This window comes from Galeopterus variegatus, unplaced genomic scaffold, assembly GCF_000696425.1.
Source record: "Galeopterus variegatus unplaced genomic scaffold, G_variegatus-3.0.2 Scaffold985, whole genome shotgun sequence".
Taxonomy (NCBI): domain Eukaryota; kingdom Metazoa; phylum Chordata; class Mammalia; order Dermoptera; family Cynocephalidae; genus Galeopterus; species Galeopterus variegatus.
Genome location: NW_007727096.1, coordinates 149854 through 162111, shown reverse-complemented (window position 1 = coordinate 162111; position 12258 = coordinate 149854). Strand labels below are relative to the sequence as shown.

The window sequence follows — 12258 nt, the reverse complement described above, 5'->3', positions numbered from 1 at the left end:
TGTACATTTATTCTTATAGGCTTCTCACCTAATCCTTTATGTGATGATAAAAGGACTATTTAATCTATGATGCCAACATAAAGAAAAAAGGAAAAAATGTAGAAATCGAATTCCTTTTCCCTAAATGCTAGTTTTTTCAGAATCTAGGAGATATTTTCTGAATAGCATGAGTTACTTTAGATGGTATTCTGTTTTCAGGAGTAGGCTTTGATTTCAAGTGGCCTCATTCTCAAGTTCGAGAGATTCACCTACGGCGTTACAACTTAAGGAGATCAGCCCTTGAGATTTTTCATGTTGACCAATCCAACTACTTTCTCAATTTCAAAAAAGAGGTATGTAATATGCTACCTTTCTTGAAATCCTGAAGTATTAGCTTGAAATGATTTTCCAGCTAATGAGCTGTGATGGAAATTTGGACTGTACTCTTTTGTTGACACAGTATTAGAGGAAAAAATATATATATTGAGGGCTAATCAGTCTATGAATATTCACTGGGATTTGTTTATGTTTGAGTTTTAGGAAGGTGGTGGTTTTCAGTTTGTGTGTGTGTGTGTGTGTGTGTGTGTGTGTGTGTGTGTGTGTGTATGTGTGTATATACATTAAAAAATATATGTAGTTAAAGAATGTCTAGCATCAACCAATAGGTGCCTCACAGTATACAATTGTGATGTAATAAGCAATATATAAGATATGACTGAATTTATTAAACTAGGTTGGGTTCAAACTGAACAATCATGGGGCATCTATTCTAGAAATGCAGTAAATTCTTAAATAGTGTAAGTGGTTAAATGCACAGGCTCTGAGATCAGATTACCTGAATCCAAGTACAGTCATACACACATCCTCCAGTGTGCTTTAAATCATCTCTAGATTACTTATAATACCTAATATAATGTAAATGCTATGTAAATAGTTGTTAAATTGTATTTTTTTTTCTGTTTTTGTAAATGTGGTTTTTTTATTTGTATTATTTTTTATTGTTTGGCTTTTTTTTTTTCGTTTTTAATATTTTCAATCTGTATTTGGATGAGTCCATGGATTTGGAACCTGTGAACATATGGAGGGCTAATTGTACTATTTCCACCACTAGCCATGTCTGTGTAACCTTGAGCATGTAACTTAGGATGCTTGGCCCCAACCTTTGCTCTCTCATTTACTTGAGGTCCAACTTTTATTACAGTCTGACGGCTTTCCCCACGTTACCTAGCTCTCCCATTTTCTTTCATAGGCATCTGCCCTAATAAAATCCTAGTATTTTTAATTCTGTTTTGACATCTGCTTCGTAGAGGACCCAGATTAGCACAGACAACAACTAATTTTATGTTCATCTGTAGAACCCGGGTTTACTTATTATGATTTGATTCAGATGTTTAAAGAGCATTTTTCTGTTTTTACAAAAGGATATTTTTGCTATTAAAAATAAATTTTTCTTTATAGGAAAAGACAAATGATGTATTTTATGGAAAGCTGTATCATGTAATTAGACCAAGTCTGCCCCTGCTGAATACTGTACATTTGTATAACTTTGCAGTTTTTAAAGCACATTTGTATATAGTATCTAATCTTTATAACCTTGAGATTAAATATGGCATATTCCATTTTTTTTATAAATGAGGAAACTAAAATTCAAAAGTGAATTTTATTACTTTATATTTGTATAGCTAATTCACAACACTGTAAGGGTAGAGATTATGTTTAATTTACAAATGAAACTCAATAAATTAACTGATTTGCCAAGATGATTAGTAAACGGCAGGACTAAATTTGAACTAGATTTTAACAAGTTTTCTGATTCAATGTCTAATGAGCTTTCCATTATACATTATAACTTTCGCAAAAGATACAAGGCTTGACTTCATCAAGTATAGTAGAGAAGTTAAAACCATAATCCACTGTTTATATGAAATGTCCAGAATAGGCAAATCCATAGAGACAGAAAGTAGATTAGTAGTTGTCAGGGAATGAGAAGGAGGTAGAATTGGGGAGTAACTGCTAGTGAGTATGGGGTTTCTTTTTGAAGTGACAGAAATTTTCCAAAGTTAGATAATGGTGATAGATGCACAGCTCTGTGGATATACTAAAAAAACACTGAATTGTATACTTTAAAAGGGTGAATTATATCTCAATAAAGCTGTTACAAAGGTCATGATCCAAGCTTGTCTTGATCAATTTTTAAACTATAAAATGATGTTATGTTTTTTATAGGTTAGAAACAAAGTATACAGCAGGCTTCTATCACTTCATTCTCCAAATACTTACGGAACCAGATCACCACAGGAGTTATTCAAAGCATCAGGATTGACACAGGTAGGAAATTTTTTTTTTTTTTTCCTTTTTTGTCTTTTTTCGTGACCGGCAACGGATCGCAACCCTCAGTGTCGCGCCTGTACCAGACCGGGACCGGCAACGGGATCGCAACCCTCGGTGTTGCACCCGCACCTCGCTCAGCCAGTGAGCGGCCGGTCTGTATGTGGGATCCGAACCCTCGGCAGGAGCGCCGCCACACTCCCAAGCGGCGCACTGTAGCAGTGTGCCACCGGGCCGGCCCAAGGTAGGAAATTTTAACAGTCACCGTTCTGGTGTTCATTTTATATCTCAGACTTTTGCTTAAAAGTAAAATTTACTTCTTATGATTATTTTTTTTTGGTTATTACAACTGCTATTCTTCCATTCACAATACCCTCACACTCACAATACCGTTCCCCAACCTCCCATATCATTCTGTTCCTGGGTATATCCCTTCATAATTTTCTCTTTTTAAAAAATAACATGTGGCTTTTTTCTTAATAATAAAAATAATCTATGCATGAGGAGAAAAAAAAAAGTAGGGAAATACAAAAGGCTACCTGGAAAAAAGGCAAAAAAAAAATTGCTAATCCCAGTCAAAGCTAATTAATGCTCTTATGAATTATATCCTGACTTATATCCCAACATCTCTTGAGTTTGTACCACTGGGACCCAAAGGAAAGCCATCGTTTTACTGTTAGTAGTCTCTTAATCAGTGTCTTTGCCTCCTGGCTTTCTCTTTCCTCCCACGTATGCAGTAATCTTTTAAGTGTTGCTCTTGTTCAAGAGCCATCAACAATTCTTTAGTGTTACTAGTGAAATAAGCTTTATCTAATCAAGTACATTCCCTGCTGCTGTGCAATAAAGTTTATTCATTAAGTGCTGATACTTCAACTTGGCACTTAAGACATTTGAGCTTTCTATAAAATCTGTATATAATTTCATTTCTCACTCTTCCCCATAGGTATATTTTTTGCTTGAGGCACACAGTAAATTTAAAGGTGAATGTTAATCTCTCAGCAAAATTCTTGAGCACACTCCCACTATGTAAAGTAATTAGAAGGCTAGGTACAATGAGGTGATTAATAGAAAATAATGATTATCTTTCTTTAGAAAATTTTGTAACTAATATAGCAAAATCCCATCCACCATTGCTCTGTAAACATAGTTCTCTAAGGATGGTTAATGTAATATTTTGCTAAAATTTTTGGATAGTTTTAGTGTATTAAGGTATTGCTTTTTAATATGTATACTTCTGAGAATCTCAACTTACAACAACATTTTCAAAGTGGGATAGTCCTAGAATTTAAATTGTTAAGGTATTCAGATAAAATATTTAATTGAAGAAAGACTTAATTCTTATCCAGACCCTGTAGATTGTAGTTTATGAATTATGTTGATTTTTCTGTTCCTTTTCTAGAAACCAGTTTTTTTTTTTTTTTTTCGTGACCGGCAACGGATTGCAACCCTTAGTGTCGCGCCCATACCGGACCGGGACCGGCAACGGGATCGCAACCCTTGGTGTTGCCCCCGTACCTCTCTCAGCCAGTGAGCGGCCGGTCTGTATGTGGGATTTGAACCCTCGGCGGGAGCGCCGCCGTGCTCCGAAGCAGCGCACTGTAGCAGTGCGCCGCCGGGCCGGCCTTAGAAACCAGTTTTTAAAAGGAAGTGAATTTAGGAAAGATATATTGATTTGTCTCCCTGTTAAACCTTTTTTTTTTTTTGCCCAATCCTTGGATTATGGAGATGATAGTAATAATGATTACAGAAGACTGTTGTTTCTGTCAGTAGTAGTTGCCAGTTTCTAAGAGATGTAAATTAATTTTGATATTGCTCTTTTTTGTGTGCTGTCTAGAAATGGGTGAACAGAGAAATATCCAATTTTGACTACCTCGTTCAAATAAATACAATGGCAGGACGAACCTATAATGACCTTGCACAGTATCCTGTGGTAAGTTTTAAGTAAGTCTCCTAAATGTGCAATTGTCTTATAGTTTTATAATACCCAGAAGTATATGAAGGATACTTATTTTTTATTTAAAATATATATAAATCCTTTTTGCCTTTCTGTATATTTTCTACCCTGTTATTTTCAAGAAGAATATAAACATGAAGAGTAATTTAAAAATTAAAGTCTCTACCCGGTGGCGCACTGGATAGTGTGCCGCTTGGGAAGCGCGGCGGCGCTCCCGCCCGAGGGTTCGGATCCCACGTACAGACCGGTTCCCGCTCACTGGCTGAGCGAGGCACGGGAGCAACACCGAGGGTTGCGATCCCGTTGCCGGTCCCCGGTCTGGTACAGGGGCAACACTGAGGGTTGCGATCCGTTGCCGGACACGGAAAAAGACAAAAAAAATAAATAAAAAAGTCTCGGGCCGAGCCCATGGTGCACTCGGGAGAGTGTGGCACTGGGAGCACAGTAGCGCTCCTGCCGCTGGTTCAGATCCTATATAGGGATGACCGGTTCGCTCACAGCGCTCACTGGCTGAGCATGGTGCGGCCGGTCTCAAAAAGGACAAAAAAAAAAAAAAAATTAAAGTCTTTTTTCTTTTACTTCATTGAAAATATTACAGGGGATTTATAGGAAATAAAGCTTCTGGTTATTAAACTAAAGATGAATAAATATGTGCAACAGGGAAAATATTTTAAAAGACTATCCTTTTTTGTCTTTAGATAAGCATTTAATATTAGATATGGGGATATTAGCATCTCTAGGAAGGAATGTCTAAATTGTAAATTGTGGCTCTTTTAGTTTCCCTGGATTTTACAAGATTACACTTCAGAAGAGTTGGACCTTAATAACCCAGCTGTGTTTCGAGATCTTTCCAAACCAATTGGAGTAGTTAATGATAAAAATGCCAAAGCTATGCGAGAAAAGTAAGTGCTTTTTATTCCTTTTAAAGATATCCATTGTTTGTTTGTATTCGTATTTGATTTCTAATATGACCAAGCAAATGTTTTTGGGTTTTTTTAATGCACAACTACTTTTGATCATCAGTGTCCGATAATTGCTTCACTAAGTTTTCATGAAAATGACTTGGTTGCCTGTTAATTTCCCTTCTTTGCCAAATTTAAATTGATATTGCTCAGAATTTCTTTTTACCTCATGGTAAGTATGTGCTAAAGGGTAATAAGTTCTTGAAATTTTCTTCCTAGAAATTTTAGACTTCATAACCTACTAATCTAACATATAAAAATAACTGTCTAGGACCGGCCCGGTGGCGCACTGCTACAGCGCGCCACTTGGGAGTGTGGCGGCGCTCCCGCCGAGGGTTCAGATCCCACATGCAGGCTGGTTCCTGCTCACTGGCTGAGCGAGGTGCGGGTGCGGTGCTGAGGGTTGCGATCCCGTTGCCGGTCCCGGTCCGGTACGGGCGCAACACTGAGGGTTGCGATCCGTTGCCGGACACGAAAAAAGACAAAAAAAATAAATAAATAAAAATAAAAATAACTGTCTAATATTTATATCTTGGTAGACATAAAATCAATAATACTGATATATTACTCAACAATAATGTGAATAAAGAACAATGAATGGAAATTTAGAAAATGTCATTTTAAAAAGAAAAAGACATTTTTATAGTTCTGTTTATTTATAATCTACCCTATCTGCTTCTCGCAATCTGATTTTAATTTCCCTTTTTCTCCATATAAACTTGCGGATGACTTTTCAGTTATGACTTCTAATAATGAAGACAAAGAACTATTTTGCAAATATTTGAAAGTAGATTGTATATTTAATTAATTTATTTTTTTTACTACTTCTTTGTAAATCTTCCCCAGGACTTTTTGCTATGCTTGATACTTTGATTTACCAGTGAAACTGTGCTGTGTATACATGTATTTTGTCACAACCATTAGTCAAGCTTTTTCTCTGGCAATAACAAAAAAGTTTTTTTTTTTTAACAGTGTTACACAGGAAATACTTATATAAACAACTTATTTTATTGGTAGTCAAAGATACAAGTTGTTTTATACTTTAATGGTATATTTTTTATAAATAAAAATGACTTTGACCTGAAAACTTTTTTTATTACCTTGAAAATTAACAATTACTGTGTAAAGGGAAATTGGCCCCAGCTTGAAAACCAATTAGTATTTTAGTTTAAAAAATTCAGTGTTTATTGCCTCCAAACAACTATTCATTCTTATTCAGATTTTATACACACTAATTTAGATGTCACCATTCAGACCAATTTTACGTGTATCAGTGATAGAGCTTGAAAAATCACTATGTACGCTTTCCTAATAATCTAGTTTAGGCCTTTTTCCTACCCACCACCTCCTTTTTCTTTTACCTTTAGATTATTAGGCATTCATTTCCACAATTTTCGACTGGTCCTCCATATTTTTTTCCATTATCTTGGTCACAAAAGGATGTCTAATTATCACACTGCTTATAATAGCAGAAAAATGGAAACAACCTAAATGTCTAAAAGTAAACAAATAGTTATATTGTGGCAAATCCAGACAGTGCAATATCCATGCACCTATTAAAAATAGATTGTGCAATCATTTGGAAAGATGCTAATGAAAAATTGTTAAATGAAAAAATAAGTTGTGAACACTATATTACGTATAGCATTTTAAAAATTATTTTTAATTTTTAAAATTATTTAAAAGATATTTGTATATTAATTTACATCAGTATGAACAGATATTAACCAAAAAGTTAATATTATTTCTTATAAGTGAAATTATAGTTGATGTTATGTTTCTTCTTTTAATTCTCTGTGTTTTCTAATTTTTCCACAGTGAACATGTATTGTTATTACATAATACAGAACTGTTCCAGAATCCAGTATCAGTGATATTTCACTGTTTAGAAAAAAAGTATTAAGGAATAAAACTTTTTTCATTTATTAATATGGTGTGATGATACAAATACGTAGTTTGATAATGAAGCCTATGCACTAGGAGTGACTTTTTAAAAACTGGGCTTTCAGCAATATAATACATACTTATACTCCCTTATGTAATTTTACTATTGTGTTTATAAACCTTTAGTTTCTTTTTTTAGATATGAAAATTTTGAGGACCCTATGGGAACAATTGATAAGTTTCATTATGGTACTCATTATTCAAATCCTGCGGGGGTCATACACTATCTCATTCGTGTAGAACCATTCACCACCCTCCACATCCAGCTTCAGAGTGGAAGGTATGTTTTGAGTTAAATAAGCTATTTTCTTATGACCGTATGTTAGTGTTGAAAACTATTTGCCTTCATGTCATGTAGTGTATAACAGGGCCATGACTTTTTTAATCTCCTCTAATTAGTTTTAAAATAAAAACAGATAAAAGTAGCCAACAGGTTTGAGAATGAATCACTCAAACTGACTCACACAAGTGACTTTTATGGAGAAATCCTTTTTCACTGTTATCCCAGTTTACCTTTGTGATTCTTACTGTTTTGAGGAATCTATTAGAGATTTAGAATTAGATTTTATTTAGAGTTAAATCTAAGACATCTACCAGAGAGCCAAACCTAATCAGTGCCTATGTATTACTCCTAAAAATATTTATCAGGAGAAATAGAAAGAGGGAGCGATGAGAGACTCTTAAATTATAGCAGCAGCTCAAACAGGTCTGTGATACCACTGTATTAACATTACCTGAGAGTGTTATAAATTACCTATGTTTCACATGTTCCTAATAATACTAAGAAACTTCTCCATGAATCCTCTGTTCCTCGGTGTATCCTTTAGGTACCTCCCTACTTATACACGTTTTGTCTTCATGTTGTCTTATTCTTTAACATTACCATTTTGCCTTCCCCACCGAATTAAGAGTTAAGTAAACATTGCCTGTTCTCTTTTCTTTCCATGTAGCCGCTATCTTTAACAATTAGCCTGGGGGGTGTACTCCTGTCTTAAGTACAATAAACTTTGGCTTTTTTTTTTTTTCCTTTTTGTCTTTTATCATGACCGGCAACGGATCGCAACCCTCAGTGTCGCGCCCGTACCGGACCAGGACCGGCAACGGGATCGCAACCCTCGGTGTTGCGCCCGCACCTCACTCAGCCAGTGAGTGGCCGGTCTGTATGTGGGATCCGAACCCTCGGCGGGAGCACCGCCGCACTCACAAGTGGCGCACTGTAGCAGTGCGCCACCGGGCCGGCCCTAAACTTTGGCTTTTAAGAAGTCTCTATGCCCAAGATCACTAAACATCCCTAGATGTTATATTTACCATGATAGCTGTAAAGAATAACAGGACCTTTTTAGTATTTAATGATTTTTTGAATAAATGATTACAAAGCTTCAGAAATAAATTCTGTTCATATTTCAAAGGATACCATGAAGTGAAACCATATATCTGATAAGGGACTTGTATCTAGAATATATAAATACTGCTTACATCAAAATAATAAAAAGACAAATAATTTAAAAATAAAGGATCCACGGGATGGCCCGGTGGCGCACTGCTGCAATGCGCCGCTTGGGAGTGCGGCGGCGCTCCCGCCGAGGGTTCGGATCCCACATACAGACCGGCCGCTCACTGGCTGAGCGAGGTGCGGGCACAACACCGAGGGTTGCGATCCCGTTGCCGGTCCTGGTCAGGTACGGACGCGACACTGAGGGTTGCGATCCGTTGCCAGTCACGAAAAAAGACAAAAAGGAAAAAAAAATAAAAATAAAATAAAAATAAAAATAAAGGATCCAAATAGACATTTCTCCAAAGAAGTTATACAAATGTTCAAGAAACACATGAAAAGATGCTCAACATCATTAGTCAGCAGGGAAATTCAAATGCATACCACAATAATATATCACTTCATACCTACTAGGATGGCTATAATCAGAAAAATAGATAATAACTAGTGTTGACGAGCATGTTTCCTTATATACTGCCTGTGGGAATGAAAAATGGTGCAGTCTTTGTGGAAAACAGTCCAGCAGTTCCTCAAAAGGTTAAACACAGAATTACTGTATGACCTAGCAATTCCACTCCTAGATACATATCCAAGATAATTGAAGACATATATTCACACAAAAAGTTGTACACAAATGTTTATAGCAGCATTATTTTTTTTTTCCCTTTTTGTCTTTTTTCGTGACCGGTAATGGGATCACAATCCTCGGTGTCGCGCCCATACTGTGACCGGCAACAGGATCGCAACCCTTGGTGTTGCGCCCACACTGCGCTCAACCAGTGAGCGGACCGGTCTCTATATGGGATCCGAACCCTCGGCGGGAGCGCCGCCCCACTCCCAAGCACCTCACTCTACCAAGTGCGCCACCGGGCCGGCCCAAGCAGCATTATTTTTAATAACCAAAAAGTAAAAACAACCGACATGTCCATCTACTGATAAATGACTAAGGAAATGTGGTATATCCATATCATGAAATATTATTTGGCCATGAATGAATAAAAGGAATGAAGTATAGATACATGCTCCAACATAGATGAATCTTGAAAATATTATGTAGAATGAAATAAGCCAGACACAAAAGGCTACATATTGCATGATTTACATGAAATGTCCAAAGTTGGCAAATCTGTAGAGACTGAAAGTAGATTAATAGTTACCAGGGGATGGGGATCGGGTGAATGGAGAGTGACCACTAATAGATACAGCATTCCTTCTTGGAGTGATGAGAATGTTCTAAAATTGATTGTGGTGATAGTTGCACAACTGTGAATATAGTAAATTAAACCATTAAATTGTCCACTTAAAGTGAGCAAATTATATGGTATGTTAATTTTATCTCAATTAAAGAGCTGTTTGAATGTGGCTATACCACCATTAAACTTTTTAGATGACACAATGTCTGTCTATAATTAAATTCAGAGTTCTGCTAAGATATTCGTAAAGATATTCATGTATTGAGGATTAAATTAGAAGTGTTTCTATAGATCTATTAACCAGGTACATTAACATGCAATATTTAGGGTTAAATTCAAACTCTTTGATTTTTCAAATATCCAAATAATGCTTACTTTCTGTAATAAGTTTTACTCAGCAAAAATTATGCCTTTTTTTGTTTATTTCTTAAGATTATATGTAGTTTATTTACTTGAAATTTTTCTCCAGTGTGATTTGGTTTTTAACTATTTTAACTAAGATTATATTGGTGACTAAAATTGTAGTATTTAATTCCTGACAACAAAATGTGAAAGATAGATTGTCATAATAAGGAAAGCAAATTGGTTTTTAGACATTAGAAAGGAAGATTAAGAAAAGACTAGCTCTAATCATTGGAAACCTGAAGGGAGTTTAAAGCTTTTATTTTAGGCCCTGTTCTCATTCAGTGCTTACTGTTCTCTTTCATTTTCCACATGCAGGTTTGACTGCGCAGATCGACAGTTCCATTCCATCCCTGCTACCTGGCAAACTCTCATGGATAATCCATATGATGTGAAAGAACTTACTCCTGAATTTTTCTATTTCCCAGAGTTTTTGGAAAATCAAAATCGTAAGAAATAGGGTATTCAAAATTAGATTCAGCAGGTCCCAATGGAGGAGTCTGAAAAATGTCTTTCAGGACAGTGTGGTAGATTGTTTAAGATTCATTCTGTCTATGGATTACTCAGTAACAGGGCTTAACTGATGGCACCAGTCTTACCTTCCAGGGAAGTGTTACAGGGAACTAACATAAATGAGTGAAATTTGAATTGGTAAGAGAATTTACCAGAGTTCAGTGTTTGCTAGAGTAGCAAAAATGTCCATATGCTGTTTCAGTCATATACCCTACTTAGGTTAAAAGTCTTTGAGTTAGATGAGAGTTTAGACCAGTGGTCAGCAAACTACAGGTTCATGGACCAAATCCATGTTTATTTTATTTTTATTTTTAGTGGCTAGTCAGTACAGGGATCAAACCCTGGACCTTGGTATTATCAGCACCACATTTTAGAAATCCGTGTTTTTATAAGTGAAGTTTCATTAGAATACAGCTATTGGCCGGCCCCATGGCTCACTCGGGAGAGTGCAGCGCTGGTAGTGCCGAGGCCGTGGATTTGGATCCTATATAGGGATGGCCGGTGCGCTCACTGGCTGAGTGTGGTGCAGACCACACTGTGCTGAGGGTTGCAGTCCCCTTCCCAGTCAAAAAAAAAAAACACAGCTAGCCAGTTCATTTACATATCATCTATATATATGGCTACTTTCAAAGTATAACAGCAGATTTGAGTAGTTGCAACAGAAACCATAAAGCTCACAAAGCCAAAAATATTTATTCTAGTAAAAAATCTTGGGCCGGCCCGGTGGCGCACTGGATAGTGTGCCGCTTGGGAAGCGCGGTGGCACTCCCACCCGAGGGTTCGGATCCCACATACAGACTGGTTCCGGCTCACTGGCTGAGCGAGGCGCGGGAGCAACACTGAGGGTTGCAGTCCCGTTGCCGGTCCCGGTCCGGTGCGGGGGCAACACTGAGGGTTGCAATCCGTTGCCGGACACGGAAAAAGACAAAAAAAAAAAAAAATCTTATCAATTTCTTTATTTGTGCTTAAAAATAAATGTGAAACTACCTCACAGAAAAATCATTTGTTTATTTTTATTTTATTTTATTTTTTGGCAGCTGGCTGATACAGTGATTTGAACCCTTGACCTTGATGTTATCAACACCATACCCTAACCAGTTGAGCTAACCAGCCTGCTCTGAATATTTTTAAAGACTGTATTTAGCTCTGTGATGTTCTTTAGGGAGATTCCACAGTGTTAAAGGGTCATTACCAACTTCTTTTTTCTCCCCAACACGTACTGTTAATGTTTAACCCTTTGCTTGCTCAGTAGAATTATTGTCATGCTGGGGAGAGAATATCCAGGGCTTAGTGTCACTTTGATCATGCACTCTGGAACAGGCTGTTGGAGGTAGGGCATCTGATTCTCAGAGTAAGGCAGGCAGAACTGGAGATTTTCAAAAGGTCAGATAAGTCTATTGAACAGTATCTGCTACACAGTGATTGGGCTAATGTAAAGCCAAAGACCCTGTACATTCAGTTATTCTAGGACACCTCTTTCCAACTTGGAAC

The 12258-nt window shown here is 36.8% G+C and overlaps 1 protein-coding gene across 1 annotated transcript in view; it reads left to right on the top strand.

The window, feature by feature from the left end:
- NBEAL1 (neurobeachin-like 1) overlaps positions 1 to 12258 on the top strand; it is a 173940-nt gene that overhangs the window by 119304 nt on the left and 42378 nt on the right. The window contains exons 36-41 of the mRNA XM_008574031.1: positions 199 to 332; positions 2206 to 2307; positions 4142 to 4237; positions 5039 to 5163; positions 7307 to 7447; positions 10573 to 10703. Of these exons, the coding sequence (XP_008572253.1) occupies positions 199 to 332; positions 2206 to 2307; positions 4142 to 4237; positions 5039 to 5163; positions 7307 to 7447; positions 10573 to 10703 (729 nt within the window). The remainder of the gene's footprint in view (positions 1 to 198; positions 333 to 2205; positions 2308 to 4141; positions 4238 to 5038; positions 5164 to 7306; positions 7448 to 10572; positions 10704 to 12258) is intronic.